The sequence below is a fragment of the Ichthyophthirius multifiliis genome (assembly GCF_000220395.1).
Source record: "Ichthyophthirius multifiliis unplaced genomic scaffold scaff_1120509251336, whole genome shotgun sequence".
NCBI classification, from domain to species: Eukaryota; Ciliophora; class Oligohymenophorea; order Hymenostomatida; genus Ichthyophthirius; species Ichthyophthirius multifiliis.
Window position 1 is genome coordinate 45,116 of NW_004085973.1, and position 20,706 is coordinate 65,821.

The 20,706-nt window shown below is 16.4% G+C and overlaps 6 protein-coding genes across 6 annotated transcripts, besides 43 other annotated features; 4 read left to right on the top strand and 2 right to left on the bottom strand. All coding sequences in view use genetic code 6, as the record gives it.

Annotated features, from left to right (window-relative positions):
- The first annotated feature begins 369 nt into the window (after positions 1-369).
- Positions 370-412: a microsatellite.
- Positions 404-506: a microsatellite.
- Positions 404-530: a microsatellite.
- Positions 404-535: a microsatellite.
- Positions 415-509: a microsatellite.
- A 507-nt stretch (positions 536-1,042) lies between the features above and the next one.
- Positions 1,043-1,094: a microsatellite.
- A 1,211-nt stretch (positions 1,095-2,305) lies between these two features.
- Positions 2,306-3,575, bottom strand: IMG5_184330 (hypothetical protein; the record flags this gene model as incomplete). The annotated part of the gene is made up of 6 exons (XM_004027327.1): positions 2,306-2,595; positions 2,654-3,053; positions 3,098-3,246; positions 3,286-3,355; positions 3,405-3,445; positions 3,488-3,575. The coding sequence occupies 6 exons, from the start codon at positions 3,573-3,575 to the stop codon at positions 2,306-2,308; spliced, it is 1,038 nt and encodes a 345-aa protein (XP_004027376.1).
- Positions 2,597-2,639: a microsatellite.
- Positions 3,576-3,743: 168 nt separating the features above from the next.
- Positions 3,744-3,793: a microsatellite.
- Positions 3,746-3,794: a microsatellite.
- A 52-nt stretch (positions 3,795-3,846) lies between these two features.
- Positions 3,847-3,892: a microsatellite.
- A 26-nt stretch (positions 3,893-3,918) lies between these two features.
- Positions 3,919-3,982: a microsatellite.
- A 108-nt stretch (positions 3,983-4,090) lies between these two features.
- Positions 4,091-4,123: a microsatellite.
- Positions 4,124-4,255: 132 nt separating this feature from the next.
- Positions 4,256-4,323: a microsatellite.
- Positions 4,257-4,324: a microsatellite.
- Positions 4,259-4,369: a microsatellite.
- Positions 4,370-4,376: 7 nt separating this feature from the next.
- Positions 4,377-4,463: a microsatellite.
- Positions 4,379-4,459: a microsatellite.
- Positions 4,464-4,721: 258 nt separating the features above from the next.
- Positions 4,722-6,502, top strand: IMG5_184340 (protein kinase domain protein; the record flags this gene model as incomplete). The annotated part of the gene is made up of 1 exon (XM_004027328.1): positions 4,722-6,502. One exon carries the CDS (start codon positions 4,722-4,724, stop codon positions 6,459-6,461), a length of 1,740 nt encoding a protein of 579 aa, XP_004027377.1. The 3' UTR covers positions 6,462-6,502.
- A 221-nt stretch (positions 6,503-6,723) lies between these two features.
- On the top strand, positions 6,724-7,634 carry IMG5_184350 (hypothetical protein; the record flags this gene model as incomplete). The annotated part of the gene is made up of 2 exons (XM_004027329.1): positions 6,724-7,344; positions 7,561-7,634. Exons 1-2 carry the CDS (start codon positions 6,744-6,746, stop codon positions 7,632-7,634), a joined length of 675 nt encoding a protein of 224 aa, XP_004027378.1. The 5' UTR covers positions 6,724-6,743.
- A 1,172-nt stretch (positions 7,635-8,806) lies between these two features.
- Positions 8,807-8,849: a microsatellite.
- Positions 8,850-10,100: 1,251 nt separating this feature from the next.
- Positions 10,101-10,144: a microsatellite.
- Positions 10,101-10,145: a microsatellite.
- Positions 10,104-10,144: a microsatellite.
- A 182-nt stretch (positions 10,146-10,327) lies between the features above and the next one.
- Positions 10,328-10,383: a microsatellite.
- Positions 10,384-10,807: 424 nt separating this feature from the next.
- Positions 10,808-10,857: a microsatellite.
- Positions 10,858-10,993: 136 nt separating this feature from the next.
- Positions 10,994-11,034: a microsatellite.
- A 523-nt stretch (positions 11,035-11,557) lies between these two features.
- Positions 11,558-11,583: a microsatellite.
- A 76-nt stretch (positions 11,584-11,659) lies between these two features.
- Positions 11,660-11,989, bottom strand: IMG5_184360 (hypothetical protein; the record flags this gene model as incomplete). Its single annotated transcript, XM_004027330.1, has 1 exon — positions 11,660-11,989. The coding sequence occupies one exon, from the start codon at positions 11,987-11,989 to the stop codon at positions 11,660-11,662; it is 330 nt and encodes a 109-aa protein (XP_004027379.1).
- A 574-nt stretch (positions 11,990-12,563) lies between these two features.
- Positions 12,564-12,616: a microsatellite.
- Positions 12,564-12,620: a microsatellite.
- Positions 12,593-12,633: a microsatellite.
- A 75-nt stretch (positions 12,634-12,708) lies between these two features.
- Positions 12,709-12,835: a microsatellite.
- Positions 12,719-12,775: a microsatellite.
- Positions 12,721-12,812: a microsatellite.
- Positions 12,765-12,810: a microsatellite.
- A 14-nt stretch (positions 12,836-12,849) lies between the features above and the next one.
- Positions 12,850-12,878: a microsatellite.
- Positions 12,879-13,009: 131 nt separating this feature from the next.
- Positions 13,010-13,061: a microsatellite.
- Positions 13,011-13,049: a microsatellite.
- Positions 13,013-13,063: a microsatellite.
- A 1,158-nt stretch (positions 13,064-14,221) lies between these two features.
- Positions 14,222-14,268: a microsatellite.
- Positions 14,229-14,301: a microsatellite.
- A 337-nt stretch (positions 14,302-14,638) lies between these two features.
- Positions 14,639-14,679: a microsatellite.
- Positions 14,652-14,689: a microsatellite.
- An 86-nt stretch (positions 14,690-14,775) lies between these two features.
- On the top strand, positions 14,776-16,678 carry IMG5_184370 (ser thr protein phosphatase family protein, putative). The gene is made up of 5 exons (XM_004027331.1): positions 14,776-14,970; positions 15,016-15,032; positions 15,111-15,750; positions 15,879-15,996; positions 16,046-16,678. Exons 1-5 carry the CDS (start codon positions 14,788-14,790, stop codon positions 16,597-16,599), a joined length of 1,512 nt encoding a protein of 503 aa, XP_004027380.1. The 5' UTR covers positions 14,776-14,787; the 3' UTR covers positions 16,600-16,678.
- A 628-nt stretch (positions 16,679-17,306) lies between these two features.
- Positions 17,307-17,346: a microsatellite.
- Positions 17,347-17,400: 54 nt separating this feature from the next.
- On the top strand, positions 17,401-19,631 carry IMG5_184380 (kinesin motor domain protein; the record flags this gene model as incomplete). Its single annotated transcript, XM_004027332.1, has 4 exons — positions 17,401-17,734; positions 17,781-18,064; positions 18,115-18,276; positions 18,333-19,631. The coding sequence occupies exons 1-4, from the start codon at positions 17,449-17,451 to the stop codon at positions 19,629-19,631; spliced, it is 2,031 nt and encodes a 676-aa protein (XP_004027381.1). The 5' UTR covers positions 17,401-17,448.
- Positions 19,386-19,420: a microsatellite.
- Positions 19,632-20,081: 450 nt separating the features above from the next.
- Positions 20,082-20,115: a microsatellite.
- The last annotated feature ends 591 nt before the right edge of the window (positions 20,116-20,706 follow it).

A 20,706-nucleotide genomic window follows, 5' to 3' on the forward strand; every position in this document is an offset into this window, starting at 1 on the left:
TCAGTATAATTTTAAAAATTCTTTAAAAAATATTTTAAATTAATCTTATAAAATATAACATTAAATATCTATTTTGTTTTTATTTTTTGTTTTTTATAAAATTAATATACAATAAAATATAATAAATAAAATTTAAAAAGATAAAAATTAACAGATAAATTTATTTATTTTATAAAAATAAATAAAAATATTTTATATGGTATATGTTGAGAACAAGCTAATTTTAATACAATTATTTTTAGTATAAAATGCATTTATTATAAAAAAAAAAAAATCTAATTATTAATTTTAATAAAATATAAATTTAAATATAACTTTTAATAAATAAAAAAAATATCTTTAATATTAATAAGATACATAATTTTTATTTAAAATAAATAAAAATAAAATTAAAAAAAAAAAAATATAATAATATATATATATAAATATATATATATATTATATATATATTAAAATATATATATATAATAATATTTAATTTATATATATATATATAAATTATATATTTATTAAAAATATAAAATATATAAATATAGCAATTTTTTTTCTATATAATTATAAATATTAATATATTGAAATTTTATTAATTATTTTGTTTCAATTTATATAAATTTTTCATTTATATTTAATATTAAAACTACTAATTATTCGATTATAAATATTTAAAATAGTCTTTAAAAATTAATATTTATTATTATAATATTTATATGTAATTTTTTTCATAATATTAAAAAAATATATTTATTTTTATAAAAGTATATAAAAAATAAAATAAATCAATTATACTATATATTTAAATGTATTATTAAAAAAAATATTTTTAAATTAAGTTTTATATGTTATTAATATTATTTATTAAAATAAAAAAAAAATTTAAAAATTTATAATATTACTTAATAATATATAAATTTAGAGTTTATTTTAAAATATAATATTGATAATCAATTCATATTGTGATTAATATAAAAGTAATTGGTTAATGTGATAAGAATAAAAGTATTTAAAATAATGTAATAATTTATTTATTTATATTATAAATAAAATAAATAAATTTACTGTATAAATAATTTTTTAGCTGTTAAATTATTATTTACCTAAGTTAAAAATAAGGAAATTATATGGAAATGGTTCAAAAATATATATTTACACTTATGGATTTTTTATAAATAAGGTTATTAGTAAAATTAAAAATCATAGTTTAATTAAATTTATATATTGGAATATATTTTTTTTTTAAAGTTTAATTAATAATAAGGGGTAATTTATTATATAAAATGTTAAATATAAATAATGCAATTTAGATATTTAGTATTTAAGTAATTTTTAATATTCAAAATTATTAACAAATATATAAAATTATATTTATTGGGAAAAAATAAATCTTTATTATAAAAAATATAATATTTAAACTTATAATTTTTCTTTTCTTGACATGAATAGCAATGATATGTCATATCAACGTAAAATTTCAGCATATTATATACATTATATCATCAAATTTTATTATGTAAAAGAAAATATTATGAAATAAATTATTTTTGTATTTAAAATAAATAATAGATAGTTTATGTATACTTTAATAAATTAATTTATAGACTTATAGAAAACATATTATATTTTTAAAAATAATTACTTCTGTTATTATTGGATATTTATTATTATATAAAAATAGATAATTTAATTTAACTTTATTTCTTTTTAAAATAAAAGACCTTCAATTTATAAAAATAATAATGAAAATTTAAAATTAATTATTTTATTTAAATATTTTTTTTCTATATTTTTATCTGAGTTTGTTAAATATATTAATATTTTTACAATATTTATTTTTTTCTATATTAATTTAATTGTCGAATTTAGTATTTTCTCAAGTTTAATGATTATCGGACAAAGTATTATTATATTAATCATAGTATTAAGGTTCTAATTAATTCTAATAATCATCATAATCTCCTGCTGTGATATTTTAATGGATATAATTTCCATATTCTATATTATAGGTTTCATTTAATAGAGTAATATCTTATTCTGGTATAAGAGTCTAATTATTTGAAACCATTTTTTATTTAACTGTTTGTTAATCTTGCAAATTATAATCTTTTTGATTAATTATATCAGAATGTTATTAATAACTATCATTGACATTAACAGGGGTACTATTTATGTTCTCATTATTATTTTAATTTTTCATGAATACTTCTAATTTATCATTTTAGTTTTTATAATCTTTTTATTTATTACAACAAATAAATTAATTTAAATATATGTTATTAGTTAACTAAAAAATTATAAATATAACCTGAATTCATATTTAAAATTTATTATTAATTGACAGGAGGACCAGTATTAATAGAAATAGTAATTTTTCCATTTTAATAATTACTTATTTATTCTCCCTTTATAAAATATAGAAAGATTTTAATTTCAAAAAAATATATAATTTAACTCCAATAGGTAAACACCAATCATACATAAAATCCCATTCATAATTTTCTTTATAAAATATTTCTTTTAGCATTTTTCTTAAGTATAAATAATCTGGTTTATCTTCAAATCTTAAAGATTTACAATAATTTAAATAGGTAGAAAACTCAACTATATTTTTTTTTTTTTAATTTATATTTTTTGTTTTGTTTTATCTTTAATTTTTAACTTGGTAATCCTTTACATAATATTTCTACTGGAGTAGACATTTTTTTTTCCATTATTTTACTGTATTTTTCCTATTTATTATTTGCTTTTATTCCTTACCAAGGTAAATATCCTTTCAAAAAATATACTAATACATATCCTAATGCTTCTAAATCATCTCTCCTAGATTACTCTATTCCTAAATGTGCATTTATAGATGCATATCTTGCAGTACCTGTTAAATTTTTGTTTTCTCTATAAGGAATATGTTAATGTGTTTTTGAGTCTCTAAATTTCTTGCCTAATCCGTAATCTATAATATGAATTAAATTAGATTTCTTTCCCAAACCTATTAAAAAATTATCTGGTTTTATATCCCTATGAATATATCCTTTTTAATGAATAGTTTCAATTCTTTAAACCTTTTTATTTATAAAAAACATTAAATATATAATAAAATATTTACTAATTAATCAAATAACATAATTGATGCTTTTAAACTAAACTTTCTCTTACATAAATTAAATAAATCTTCTAAAGATGGACCTAATAAATCTATTATCATTATATTACAACCACATTCTTATCCAAACCAATATAATTTAGGAATACCAACTTTTAATATATAGAATTATAAAAAATAATATATTTAACCTTTATCTTATAATGCTTTCATTATTTTGGCTTCGAAAAGTAATTGTGGCTATTTACTTTTACAATCTTCCTTTATTTATTAATTTAGTATTTTATATATAATTTTTTATAATATTTACTAATTTAACAGCTACTATTTCTATGGTTTCTATGTTTGTAGCTTTAATTAATTATTTTTATATAAATTTATTTTAAAAAATACCTAAATATATATCTCCAAAAGATCCAGAACCAAGCTTTTATCCAATTAAATATTTTCCATTAATTTTAGTGTCTTTAATATCTCCCATTTTTATGTAATAATTATTAATTAAAATATAAATATTATTATTTAAATATTTTTAACTGAAAAAATAAATATCATATATACAAAAGTTATTTTATATATGAAATATGTTTAAATTTAATAATATTTTTATTAATATAAAGATATATAAATATATATTAAATATATTAACAAAAAAAAATAACTTAAATAAATAAAAAAATAATATTAAATATAAAAAAATTATTTATAAAAAAAATCTAAAATAAAATAAAAATTATATAATACAAAATAAAATAAAATAAAAAAATTAATTAAAAATAAAGAGATTATTTATAAAATTAAATATTAAATATTAATATAAAATAATTATAATAACTAAAATATATATTATAATTATATTAGAATAATTAAAATTAATATTATATATTAAAAAATAAATAAAGTATAATTTTAATTAATTATATAATAAATAAAACATATAAATAGCATTTATATATTAAGAAATATTAAAAAATTAGATAATTATTTTAAAATTATTATAAAAAAATTTAATATAAAAATAATGTAATAATATATATAAATTATATAAATATTTATAATAAGTCATTATGATTAAAATATTAATATTTAAAAAATAAATTAAATATGTAATAATTTATATTATATTAGGTTATATTTAAAAAGGATTAAAAAATAAGTAAAAATATATATTTATATATAATATATATATATATTATATTTATATATATATTATTTTATATATTTATATATTAAATATTATAATTTTATTTATAATTATTTAATATATTTATTTATTTTTAAATATATATTTTTTTTATATATTTATAATTCTTATTATTTTTATATTTATTTTATACATTAATATATTTTTTTTTATTTATATTTTTATAATTTTTTGACTTATATTAAAAGGTTAAAACTATAAATGTTATTACTTCTATTGGTTAATTATGAAAAAAATATAACAAAATAAAAATAATTTTTTTAAATTACAAATAAAATTTTTTTTTTTTAATTATTTTGAATTTTATTAAATCAAAAGTTAATAAATAATATATTTATTAATTAATATTAATAAATTAAAAAAAAAAACTTATATAATTAATTTCCATAAAAAATAAATAAAATACTTAAAAATAAAATTTAAATGGGAAACTCAAATCAAGCAAACAACCAAAATCTCAATTAAAATCTTTTTGAGCCCAAAGATTTCGAATAAAAGGAAATTTTGACCGACTCTAGATATGGAAAGGCAACTATATTAAAGGAAAAATTAACTTAACAACTCTATGCCCAAATCTAAAATACATTAACCGAATAAGCCTAATGGAATGCCTAACTTTAAGAAGCTTTTTTCCGCAAGCAATTAAGCCATGCTAATATAGTTAAACTTCTCAACTATAATTCTTAAAAGAGTACTGATTTCTGTTCTTCCTTTTTTAAAATAAATTTCTTATATGAATACTTAAACATTAACTTAAAAAACGAAATATTAGAACGCTAAAAAATACATTACAATTACTAAGAAGGTGAATTATGGTATTTATTAGACAGTTTAATAAGTGCAGCGTTTTACTTAAAAACAAAAGCCGTTTTTCATGGCGATATAAGACCCTACAACGTGCTTTTGACAAACAATGGATAAGTAAAATTAGGTGACTAATTTTCTGCTACTAAGAAGATGCCAGCTGTAGCTTAAATATAAATTGGTGCAAGCTAAGATTTTTATTTGTCACCTTAACATCTTTAAACTATAAATAAAGTATCTACAAATGTCTCTTTAGATAATTGGAAAGGAGACGTTTTCTCAATAGCAGCTACTGTACTCGAAGCTGCAACTTTAGAAAGTTTTTCTGAAACCTGCTATTCTAAATAAGACTATGCTTTGAATTAAAGTCAAGTAAATAACTTGCTTTAAAAAACACGAATCAGCTATTCTGAAAGACTCTTTATTATTTTGTAAAAAATGCTTTCTGAAAGTGAAGCTTAAAGACCTTCTTTTGACGAATTAGTATAAGAATTAAATAATGATGAATATGTGAAAGTAAGAAAGACAGAAAATATTTAAATTATTAAAGTAGTTTAGTCTCAAAATACAGTTAATAATGCTGTTCAAAATCACTAAGATTTCAACATTTCTGATGAAGAAATGGATCGTAGAATAGAAGCTGCCTTAAAAATGAGCAGAGATGCAGTTGCTAGATATAATAATTCTCCAGCTTACATAAGTCAATAGATAAAAAATGACAATACTACCATATAATATTAAACAGTTTAAGACGAAGTAAAAAGAAGTAAAAAACAATCAGAAGAAGTTGCTTATTAATAATATAATCCTCCTCTTACAAATACATATTAAGTTCCTTCTACTAATTATTAAACAGTTTTAACTACAAGCTATTAACCTTTGACTGAATATCAACCTATTTCATATGTATCTTAATAAGCTGTAATTAATACAAATGTCTAATAATCAAACCCTTTATTCTTAAATAATAATGTTGATAAGTATGCTTACAATAGTAATTATAATGTTTAAACTCCTATTAGTTATCCTGTTGTAGAATAAGAAGTAGTAAAAAGAAGCGGAAATATTAAAAATAGCCAAACTGGACCTCTTAATGATTATGTTCCTCTTACTTTTGGAAAATAAGAAAATATTACAAGCTATCAACCTTTAGATTAGGTACAAACAAGCTATATTAATAATAACATTGCAAATAATCTTGTTGGTGGAAATAATATTGTTTATTAAGAAGTTAGAAATAGTAAATATGGTAATTAATAAGATACTCCTGGTGTTTATGCAAATCCAGAAGAATTTAATAATGGCAACTAATAACTCAATTAATATAGTATTAAAGAATATAAAGATATATAATAGTGATTTATTTTATATAAAATAAATACAAAGCATATATAATATAATATTTTTATTTTAACATATAAAAAATATTAACTCATAAATTTTTCATTTTTATAATTTTTAAATTCTTTTTTTTTAGAAAAAAAGATTACAAAATTTATAAAATACATATTTTTAAATTTTAAAAAAAAATAAAAAATGAATACAGAAGTAAAAGATATACAACCAAATAATCAAACTACTTATGATTCTAAATAAAGAAGAGCTTTTAGAGATATAAAGCCGTTTGAATTTGATATTCCTATGGATAAAACAATAGATATGTTGGATTAAATATGTTAAACAAACAAAAAACAATTCGATTATATAATGGAAATAGGAAATAAAATATCTTACCTTTCAAAGAATGAAGAATTAGAATAATTAGAAATACTAATAAACTAAAACTCTGATGTATTGCCTTTACTTAGAGGACATATATAGGAAGCATTTGAATCTATATTACACTTAAGATTTGATGAAGTTATTGAATTCTTTTTAGAAAATGGATATCAAATAAATTAACAAGAAAATAACTATTTAATTGACTTATGCAAGACAAGTCGTTTCTTTGCTGTTGATCCACCAAAAGAAACTCTTAATTTGTTAATTAAATACGGCGTTGATTTAAATTAAATGGAAGACATAAAATATAGAACTGCTTTGCATTATGCATGTAAATATGGAATAATTGATTTCGTTAAGATTTTGGTCTAAAATGGAGCAGAAATTGATCCTGTAGATTTTAAGAAGAGAACTCCATATGATTATGCATAAAAAAAAAATAATTAGAAAACTCTAGCTTTAAACAAATTTGTGATTTTCTCTAAAATAAAGGACCTGTTAATAAATGGAATTCTTATATGTAATAAAATAATGTATATTGAAGATTCTTTTATAAATAGATATATATATATAAATATATTTCATTTTTTTTTTTTTTAACAAAAATATTTTTTATTTTTTATCTAATTAATTATAGATTCTTTATATATAATTAATTTTTTTTCATTTAAGTAATTAGTCTAAAATTTAAATTATTATTGGATATATATAGTTAAATTATATTGTTTTTAAATAGTAAAAGTTAAGTATTTCAGAGAAAATAAGTTATTTTCTATTAACAAGATTACCTATAATTTTTCGATATAATGAAAATTCTTAAAAAATTAAAATAACAAATAAAAAATAGCTTTAAAAATAATATGAGTATAAAACACAAAAAAAAATTAATTTATATATTTCAAAAATTATAAAAAATCATACTTTAAATATCTAAAATTAATATTCAAACAAACTTAATTGATTTGTCAAAAATTTTGCATATACATAAATTTTCCTTCATTTAATAATTTTGTTCAAATATTATATACTTGGTTGCCTGTTTTACAATATTATATATAATCTTAAGATTATATATTTATCAATAAATAATTCAAAAATATATTATTTGTAATATTAGGAGTATTTTTCTGAAAAAAAAAAAAACTTGCATTCTATATAAAAATAAAGTAATAATTTTAAAGTCCTAAGTAATAAAATTCTGAAATAAAGTTATTATACTTTTTACTATATTATCACATTTTAGTTATACAAAAAGATTTTTAACAGACTGTTAATATCTTTTTATTTAAAGTCTCATTTTCAAAATGAAATGAAATTTTATAATATATTGATAAAATTAAATAAATTTGTATATTATTTTTTATTATTTTTGATTGATATTTTAAATAATTTCTAAAGTAAAAATAAATTTTATAATAATGGTATATCAAAATAATTAAATAATTAGTAAGTTTATTTTTAAAATTATAAAATTTAATATATAAAATATAATTAATCAAATTTATGTTATTGATTGATATAACTTTATAATTAAATATTTATATTTTTAGTTTAAATAACAATATTTTAATCAATCTATTTATTTAAAAGTTTTATTTTTTTAAAAAATTAAGCATTTAACTTAATTATAAAAAGTATCAATTATTTATTTTTTATCAATTATAAAAGTATTTTATATTATTTTATAGTCTAAATTAAAAGAGAAAAATATTTTTGTCTTTAAAAATAAAAAACATAATTATAATAATATGTAAGTTTAAAAAATACTAAAATTTAATAATTTATTAATATTATGTTTTATTAAATAAATGATAAATTATAAATTTTCATACAATTTATAAAAACAAAATGAATGTTAATTTGGTATATTAAATAAGCAAAAATATCGAATATATTTCAAAGGAGTATTTTAAAATTATTCTATAAAGTTTAATATATTTTATTATTTTTTTTTTATAAGTTGTTTCTTAAAAATATCAAGAAGTATTCATTTTTTAAATTTTAGTATTTATATTTTATATTTTATTTATAATATCACTATTTTTATTCACCAATTATTTATAAAAATTATAAATTATATTATATATATTTTAGAAATTTCTATCTATTTTAAATATTATAAAATTTTATATATGCTAAAAGAATACTTTTTCGCAATTTAAATATCAATTTTATCGAATACTATTTCACGAGATTTCACGAGGATAATATGCAATTCCAGAGAATAAGAATATCTATCTAAAATATTTCTGACTTCTCATTGTAATTATTCTTCAAATTCTTATTTTTTCTCTTATCTATTACAATGAGCAATCTGATTTGAAAAACTTTATGTTTCTTTTAAATAATTTGTTAATAAAATACTTATTTATCTATTTCTATTAATATTTATTTTAACAAAAATCATCTTTAAGTATCTATTTCGAAAAAATCAGCTAATTATAATAAATAAGACACTTTTAAGTATAAATGTAATTATTCTAAACTACAAAATAACAACATATTTATAAATTATCATATATTTGAATTTTTTTGTTTTATGTATATTTTAATAAATATATATAGTTATATATATATCTTAATTCATTTATTGTTTTTTTTATAACATGGAAATATACAAGAAAGTAAAGAATATTATTTTTTTTATTAATTTAAATTAGGAAAAATGTTTAATATATATTATTTAATTTATAAATTCCATTAATTTATTTTATATCCTATACTTATATTTTAAATATTCAAACTAAATATTTCTGCACAACATTCTAAATATTTTAAATTAGATTCACAAACTAATTCAGTATATACTTATGTCATATTTTCTACATCCTTTAAAATTCGGTTTGCAAATTCTTACTTATCTTTCTTTAGATTAAAAGTTTTAATAATTTTTTACATAACATCAATACTTTTTATTAATTCTTGAAAAATCACTGAATATTAATCTATATTTTTTTATTTTTCTTCTTCTTTTTTTAAAGAACCTAAATATTCTATTAACCGAAATTCCTTTAATTATTATATATGTGTATAAAATTAAGATTTTAAAGTTTCCAATATTAACTCAGGATTTTTTTTCTTTTCATCTTCACTTTTATAACTTGATGGATTTCTTTAATTTTATAAAAAGTCACTCAAAAAAAAATTAGGTGCATCATTTTATTGAACTTATGCCACTTTATTTTATTTTTTCATTTTATTAAAAAATATTTATAAATATTTTAATAAAATAGCTTAATTTTATTTATTTTTAAATTATTTTTATTTAATTTTTTGAAAAAAAAAAAAAGAAAAAAAAAAGAAAAAAAAAGAAAAAAAAAGTTAGATTTTTTTTAGTTTTCTCAATTCTATAATTTTTTTTTTTTTTGAATATATATATATATATAAATTAGTTTATATTTTTTTTAAAAAAAAATGTTCTTTATAAAGATTTATAATAATAATATTTTATTTGCAAAATAAAATTATTATATTAATATTTATAATTATTTGAATTTATAATAATATATATATATATATTTTAAAATTAATATATATATATATATATATATATAATATAAAATATTAATTTTTATTTTATAAAATTATATAATTATATATAATTTTATATAAATCACAAATATCTTATTATATTAAACTAATAAATAATATTAATTATCTTTTATAACATAACTTTTTTTGATTATATTATCATTTTTATTTATATTTTAATTTTTCAGTCAATTTTAATTTAATTTTTTAGCTTATTCGACAAACTCTTTTTCTAATTATTCTAATTTTTATAATGTAATACTTTTTAATGGTAAAATTTTTGGCTTGCATATAATTTCCTAATTAATTCCCTATTCACTAAAAACAAGCCCGTTTTTGGGTACAATTTCTTTTAATTAATTAAGTAATTCTTGCATATTGCTATCCATTTTTTATAATATCTAAATTAGAAAAATATGATTTTTTTTATAATATTATTTTTATTTTTTTTTAAAAAATAAATTAAAAAATATTTAAAAAAACAAATTAAATATATTATAAATATAAAAAAAAAAAAAAATCAATTTCTATATTTAGCAATCAAATTATTTTTTATTTAATTTATTTTTTAATTTTAAAAAAATAAATTTCGATTCATTTCAAACAAAGTATTTAATAAAACAAAACGTTCTAATGAATAAAGATTTTAATTTTTTAATTAAATATTTTAGTTTTTTAAATTATTAATATCATCATTTTAATTATTGCAAATAATATTTAATCTTTAAACTTCTTCCATTAAGTTCTTTTATATTTCTTCATAATTATTCTATATATTACTTATATATTCATTTTTTTTTATAACTTCATTTTAAAGCTATTAATTTGCTTTTTCTAGTTTATCAATCAATTATTTTAACTCTAAAACTTCATTATTGTTATTACTTTTAAATTTTTCTTCTAATTATATTGTTTTCTCACTTTTATAATTCCATAATTCAACTGTTTTCTAATTTTAATTATTTTTTTAAGTTTACTTTTCCTTTTTTTTGTTAAAAAAAGAGTTCATTTTTGTTTTTTTTTTAAAAAAAAAAATAACTTTTTCCTAAATATAAATGGGTTTGTTTTCTAAAAAAAGACTTGGTGATTTTTTAATTCTAGTTTAATTTACTAAAACTTTCTGTGAACTTTTAACTTTTTAAACGACTATTTAATTTTAACTAACAAAGTTTTACATTTTATTTAATATAAAAAATATTTTGAAAAAAAAAAAAAAAAAAAAAAAAAACTTATAAAATTTATTTATTTATTTTTTTAAAAAAAAATTAAAATGAATTTTTTTTGACAAAAAAAAAAAAAAAAAATCAAAACTAAATATCTAAAATAGCAGTTAAACCCATATGATCACTCGGATAAATAGTCTTATCACTATCCAAACATTAATCACCGATAATAAAAATATTATTAGGGATAATATTTTTTCCTTTCCAAAAAATATAATCATAGCATCCTTCCGGATCTGTATCCATATGAGGGGCTTATAATCCTGTTGGAAATGTAATTATAGGTTCATTTTAATGAATAAATTCATAAATAGATTAAAATTTAAGACTTTTTAAAAAATTATACCCTTTTTCAATTGGTTTCATATTGAAATCCCCGCATAAAAGTATGTTATCGTTATTAAAATCCATTATTTTATAAAGCCATATATATATATTTTACAATTAATGTAACCTTATTTCTTCGTCAGGTACTATATGGTGCAAATGAGTGTTTACTACCCAAAAAAAATTCTCTTTTTTATCCTTTTATTCAAATTTTAGTGCATGAGAGACTCTAAAAGCACTCAAATGAAGTATTTTTTCATCTGTTACGCTAAATTTTTCATTTTAAAATTCTCCTTTTTGTACAAGTATTGTATTTCCGTCTAATTTACATTCATATGTCTCTATATGAGGAGGTAATTCATGAAATTTAACTTGTAATTCAGCATGATATTAGGTATAAAGTTCTTAATTATCACAATTTGTTATTAAAAAAGGAACTTGTGATTAAGGAGAAAGAAAAGAAACTTCTTATAAACAGAAAATATGACTTTTTTAGTCTTAAATGGTCTTTTTTAGTAAGTATTGTCTTTCTTGATAACGATCCATTACATTTCTTATATTGTAAGTGGTAAAAATAATATTTTTCATTTTTTATTTTTTAAAGAAATATTAAATAAACTTATTATAATTGCTTTTATATATAAAATATTTATTTTTTAAAATAGATTTGAAAAAAAGATTAATTTGATAAAAAATAAATTAGAAAAAAAAATAATATAAAATAAAAATATTTATATTTTTTTAAAAAAAAATGAATTTAAGTATTCAAAAATTAAATAATTAAATTAAGATATTTTAAATATTAATAAAAGATAATAAATATATAATAATTTATATAAATTATAAAATAATTAATAAATAAAAAAATAAATTACTTTAAATAATAATTATTTTAAAATAATAATAAATAATAATTATAATAAAAATAATTGCCAATTAAAATTATAATATATATAAATAATATATATTAAATTAATTGAGATTATAATAAATGAAAGAAATAAAACATAAAAAATCATAAAAACAAATAAAAATGAATAATAATAATTAAAAAAATAATATGATAAATAATTAGTTAAATATAAAAATATAAAATATAAATAAATATATATATATATTATATTTATATTTATATTTATATTTAATATATTAATATATGATAAAAATCTTAATAATAATGATAATTAATTTTTTTTTTTCATAGTATTAAGATTTTTTAACTATATTATTTCAATGCAAATCATAATAATAAATTCTTATATCATTTTTTTATATTTTTTTTTTTTAGTTTTAATTTATAATAAATAACATTTTTTTATAAATTACTAAAATTTTTTTTATTAATATAATAATTTAAAATAAATATAAGAATAAATTTTTTTACATATTGAATTTGCATATAAAATATAAATATTTGAAAATAAATTAAAGCATAATTCTTATTAATTTATCACGAAAATAAGTAAATATTTAATTTATTTAAGAGTAATAAATCATTTAATAATATTTATATTGGATGTTCTTTCTATTTTTTAAATCAAAATATAAATTATTTAAAAAAATATCCCAATAATAGTTTGAATGTAAAAATGTATTTAGTATTTTTAGAATAATTTATTCTATAATTTAATTTATATATAACAACCAAAATTATGAATTTCATAACTTTAAGTAGAATTTCCTTAAAAACAATTTTGAATATTTTAATTATAAATAAAAATCACATAATGTAAAACTTATTATTAATATAATTGATATTAATGCCTAAAAAACAAAGAAAATAATAAAATATTAAAATAAAAAAATAAAAGGTTATAAATTTATATTTTATATAAGTATTCATATATTAATGGAATAACATTTTATAAAAATCTATTCTAAAAATAATACACATGTATAAAATTTATTATTGATTTGTACAATAATAGAAGTAAAAATTAATGGATTTTAGTTCTTTAATAGTTTTATAAAATCTTAGAATTTCTGAGCATTGATGACAGAATATTTTCTATTGTAAATGAATAATTCTAAAATTTATCAAATAAACATACTTAATTAATGTTTTGAAATAAATATAATATTTGGAACAGCTTATAACCCAATGATTAATCCAATTGAAGAATTTTTTTTGGTAACTGGAAGCAATAAATAAGAAAAATATAAATATAATACAAACTAAACAGTATGTGAAGCAAGTAAATAAATTATTATTTTGTAAGAAAATCATATCATTTTATAGAAAAAAAATAAAAATATCAAAATTTATAAAAATAAATATTAATATTAAATATATATATATAAAATTAAGTAAAATATATAAATAAATATAAAAAAAAAAATATACTAATAAAAAATATAAAATATATTAATAATAATAAAAAAAAATAGAGTAATATTAAATAACCAAGTATATTTAAAATTAAATATGTAACTATTCTAATATTTTAAATGAGAAGTATAAATAAAATAAGTTAAAAGAGAATGCATATAATAAATAATAAATAATAATGCAAACTATAATCTCTACATTTATTGTTATTAATTGTAAATAAAAAAAGATTAAACATACGTCAATTAAAACAAATTATATAAAAAATAATTAAATAAAGGAAAATAAATTATAAAAATACATTTTTATTATATTTATAAAAGAATAAAAATAAAAATTATACATTCAATATAATAAATCATAATTAGAGAATCTAAAAGATTATAACTATTAACATTACATTTAAAATAAAAAATAAAAAAATAATAAAAAAAATAATAATAAACAAATGAATATATTGTTAACCTTATTAATATCCTTATTTACTTTATGCTTAACCACAAAAATTTTAAATAATGATCCTTATGAGAAAAATTAAATATAAAGAAAGCTAATGGAACATCTTCTTATATTAATATCTGAAGAAAATCCAAAGTTTCCATCTAACTTAAAATTCGACACTTGCTAAAAATGTCTATCTATATTCAGTATTTTTAACAAAAGTACACTCGAAAAAATAAAATACAGGCTTCGTATATTTGCAGAAAAATTATGTGATATATTTTTAGATTTAGACGTAAAAAAATAATATATATATATATAATGATAAAAATAAAAAAAGGTTTGTTATGGCATTATGTAAGATTTTTTCGATTCTTTTGTAAATAATTTATATTCTCGATATTTAACATCAAATCATGTATGTGTATATATAAGAGCCTGTAAAGATCCTCGCTAAAAAGTCGACTTTAACAAATGGAAAGCTGAAATTCTAAAAGATAAGCCTTTAAACTATACAAACAAGGAATAAAGCAAAAATAATAAATAACACATTCTTCAATTATCCGATATTCATCTTGACTTAGAATACACTGAAAATTCTCTTGCAGACTGTTCTGAATATTTCTGTTGTAGACCTGAAAGTGGTTCATATCCTCTTGATGATAAAAAGAAGGCTAAATATTGGGGAACATTAGCCAAATGTGACATTCCATTAAGAACAGTAGAAGCTCTTTTAGAAGACACTAAGAAAAAAGCAAATATAAAGGCAATTATATGGACAGGAGATAACATAAGTCATGATGTTTGGCATCAAAATAAAACAAATTAGACTCTTCCATAAAACGAAATAACTAATCTAATAAAAACATATACCCGAGAACTCCTGTTTATCCTATTTTTGGAAATCATGAACTTTACCCATGTGGATAATATGATATAAATATAAAAAATGATACAACTAAATGGGTAAAACAAGAAAGTGCAGAAATGTGGAAATAATGGTTAGATGAAGAAGCTTACAATACGTTATATAATTATGGTTACTATACTTAATTTGATAAAAGCTTAAATCTACGTATTTTAGCAATTAATACCTAAGTTTGTGATAATCTTAATTTTTTCCTAATTTAAAATAATACAGATCCAAATAGTTAAATATAATTCATGTATTAAACTTTATTTGAAAGTGAAAAAAATAAACAGGATGTAATAATAATAGGACATATTCCACCTGGAGATAATACTTGTTCATCTTTATGGGCTATGAGATATTAAGTTTTGATTGATAGATTTGAAAATACTATCAAAGGATAGTTTTTCGGTAAATTTTATTTAGCTAGTTTTAATAATCTAATATTTTTTTTAAAAAGGACATACTCATAATGACCATATAGAAACTGTTATTAGCTCTAGTGGTGAAAAAAGAGCAGTGGGAAGTATATTTATAGCTCCTTCAGCAACTACATACTCTTATTAGAATCCTTCATATAGAATATTTGAATTTGAAGGATAAACTCTAATTAATTATTATTAATATAGACTTGATTTGGAAAAAGCTAATTAAAGAACAGATATTATGCCTGCATGGGATTTAGCTTATAACTTTAAAAACGAATATGGTTTGATTGAAGTTAATAATTAAAGTATTTACGAACTTGCTTTTGAAAAGTTAGTTAATGATGAAGCTATTATATATAAATATATTAGTCATTATTATACCGGAAATACTAGTTTAATTCCTGAAAAAATAAATGAAAGCGTTAGAAAAGGTTTCTAGTGTATGGCTTAAAATGTAGTTTTTAATGATAGATTTTATTGTTTTGGACTTTATAGTATATAATATCCTATGGAATTATTATACTAATTCTTATAAGCTTTATAAGGAAAATGGTTTATATGGAATGATAACAAATAGTTATTGTGAATCAGCTTTATTTATTATATATACTATATATAATATATTTAAAAAAAAAAATGATTACATTTATATATTTTATTCATATAAAAAAAAAAAAATATTAAAAATATATTTATTAATTAATAAATATAAATAATTAATATTATTAATTAAAACAATATATATTGAAAATGTAATTACATAAACAAAATCTTAAATGTATTTTATATTAAAAATATAATTAATTGAAATATTATTTTTTATTTAAATGTAATTTATTTATTGTATGCTTTAAATGATAATAATTTTAATATATTTTAAAATTCTAAAAATAACTAAAATTCTAATATTAATTTTATAAAATAATTGCTCTACAAATATTTTAATCACAATCAATTTCAATGTTATTTTTTTAAATGTAAATATATACATAAAATTTTTTTCTTAAATAGTTTATAAGTTATCTAGTACTTTTTGATATGAATTTATTTATAAATCAAAAATACATATTATTTTTAAATGAATAAAAAAATTGCTTAATATCTTTTGGTTCATATATAAATAATTTTTTAAAAATTTGTTATTAATTGTTTTTTTTATATTTCAAAATTAAAAAGATTAATTTAGTTTTTGAAAAATTGGATTTTTAATTATTCAGAATCAAGCAATTTATTTTTATTATTTTATAAAAGCCTTATAAAATCTAAAATAATAAATTGTTTTTTTTTGATTTATATATAATTAAATTTAAATATTATATATTTTAATTAAAATTAAGAAATAAATGTATTCCCTATAAAATTATATTATTTTTTAATATAAATTTTTATATTCAATAATAAAAAATAAAATAAAAAATTATAAAAAAATATTTAAATGTAATCTGAAAAATAATGTATAAACCAAACTATAAGAGAAATAAATTATACAGAAAAATCATAGATATATGTTACAGTTAGGATAAGACCCTTAAACGAACAAGAAACACAAGATAATGAAATTCAATGTATAAATGTGGAACCATAATATCCAAATACAATATATTTACATTAATCAATGAATTCTAAACTATTTACTTTTGATTATATAGCAAACGAATATACAAACTAATAAGAATTATTTACAAAAGTTGCCCTTCCTTCAGCTGATAATTATTTTTAAGGTTTTTTTTTTTATTAAAAATAAATAAAATAAAATTATTTTATTAGGTTATAATACTTGCATTTTGGCATATGGATAAACAGGTGCAGGAAAAACATATTCAATAACAGGACCATAAAAAATTATAGATAATATTTAAGAAAATGAACACAGAGGCATACTACCAAGGGTACTTGATTATTTATTTTAGTACATACAAAACTAATTAAATAATGAAGAAAATACTGATTATCTAGTAAAGTGTAGTTACATAGAAATATATAATGAGCATATAATTGACTTACTAAATATTTAAGAGAAAAACCTTTAAATAAGAGAAGATATAAAAAAAGTTAGAAAAAATAAAAAATTATTACATTTATAAAAAATATAAAAATAAAGGGTGTTTACATAGATGGATTAACTGAAATATAAACTTTGAATAGATACACAGCAATAAACATATTAAAAACAGGAACTAAAAACCGTCATGTTGCTTTTACATAAATGAATAGGGAATCTTCTCGTTCTCATTCAGTATTTTGTATTCATTTGTAGCAAACAGTATATATTATTATTTAGAAAAAAAAAAAAACAAAAATTAATTATAAAAATAAAAGCAACATTAAAAAAGTGGAGAATACAAAAAATATAGTAGATTTAGTTTTGTAGATTTAGCAGGAAGTGAACGAACAAAACAATTAAATGCGCAAAACATTGAAAGGATAAAAGAAGGTTGTAACATAAATAAATCATTAAGTATTTTAGGAAATGTAATTAATTCTTTAGTAGAATAAGAAAGTGGTAAAAATAGACATATTCATTATCGAGATTCAAAATTAACCTTCTTATTAAAAGATTCTTTAGGAGGAAATTCCAAAACAAAATTAATTGCAAATATTTCGCCTTGTCAATAGGCTTTTTAGGAAACTTTGTCAACATTAAAGTTCGCTTAAAGGGTTAAATTGATAAAAAACAAAGTCACAATTAACTAGGATAGTATTAAGAATATAGAATTTATGAATTAGGAATTAATGAAGTTGAAAATTGAGAATATAAAGTTTAGAGAAACGATATAAAAAAATGAAATATATAACATAAATTAGGAACTAAATAATAATAATATTATTATTGATGATAATATTTTAAAAGTTTACTAAGAAATTAATAAGAAAATGTAAGAAAGTGAAGAGTTATGTCATTACTATTTAGAATTAGCACAAGAAAATGAATAAAAAAGTAACGTTTAATTATGCTAAAATCAAGATTAATTACTTTAACACATGTAATTTGCGAAAATGTTCTAATAAAATGAACTTTAATATAGATAAATTATTAAATTATAATAATATAGAATCGATAAAATAGAAAAGTTATTAAAAACTTCTTAAGGAGGAAATGATTAAAATTTATTAAATGATTTGAAAGTATTAAATAATGAGGAATTGTAAAAATATAGAAACTTATTAGATAATTAATACTACTATGGTAAACTTTTAAAGGATAATATTTTTTTGAAATAAAAGTTAAATAAGAATATTCGAGGATAATTTCATTCTTTAAATACTTCATTTTAAAATATTGAAAAAAATAAGGAAAATTTAGTCAATAAATTAACTAATAATATGGAATTCAATATTGAATAGAGAGTTAAAATGTAATAAACAATAAACGAAATTGAAGAAAAATAAGAAAATGAAAAAAAATATAAAGAAAATTTGTAAAAAATATAAGAATAATTATAACAAAGTTAATAAGAAATTTTATTTTTAAAAAATTAAATTTAATAATTGAATATTGTTTAAAATGTATTAAAAAAAAGAAAAAAAAAAAATTTTTTTTAAAAAATAAGGTTTTAATAAAAGAAAATGAAAACATATAAAATGAAGATATAGGTCTTTTAGATTAAACATAATTGATATTTAATTTGTAAAAAAAAATTAAAGACAATTAAAATGAAATTGATACTTTGAAAAAGCAATTAGAAACAACTCATAAAAAAGAAGAAATACTTTAAGAATAAAACCATTCAATATAAAATGAAAATAAAAATCAAAAATAAGAAATAGAAGAACTTAAAAATTAATTAATTTCTTATGAAAATATCCATGATGCCTAAAATTAATTACAAGAAGAATTAGATACAATTTTACAAACTTTAAACGTAAAAGAAAATGAAATATAATATCTAAAATAAGAAAAAAAAGTCTTAATTAACAATTAGAATTATTTTTGAAAGAAAATGGAAAAAACAGTATTATTGAAAAGTTAAATTATGAACACTAAGAATAAATTAAGGAAAAAACAAAAATTTACATTATTAAAAAATTTAAATATAAAAATATGATTTGCTGCTTTAACAATAATTAGAAAATTTTTAAAAAAGGAAAATTTCTACAAAAATACTATTTAGGAATTAGAAAAAATATTCAATATATGGAAAATTCTTAATATGAAAGTATTAAAAAAATCGAAAAGAAAATTGGTATTTAACATGAAGAAAATTTATTTACACCAAATTAAAGACTATAACTTGCTATAGAAGCTTTAGATTGTTATATAGAAAAAACTAAAAACAAATAAACGAAAATTTATAATAAATAGAATCTTTTTAATAAGAAATATATAATCTAAAAATAGTTATACAATAATAAGCAACCCTTTTGAATGGAAGTAACGAAAAATAATCAAATATATAATCATTTTAGGAAGAATAAGCTTAATATTAAATATAAATAAATGAATTAAAAGAACAAATATAAAATGCAAACATAACTATATAAGATTAATAAGAAAAATACTTTAAAGAGAAAAACTAGAAAGACTAATTAGAAGAAAGTCTTTTTCAAATGCGAGCTTAATTAGAGGAATTATAAAATTAAATAGAGTCTATTGAAATTAATAATAATGAAAAAATTCAATTTCTTTTATAAGAAAATGACAATAGAATAATTGAAGAAAAGTATTTTTTTGAAAAACAAATATAAGAGAAAG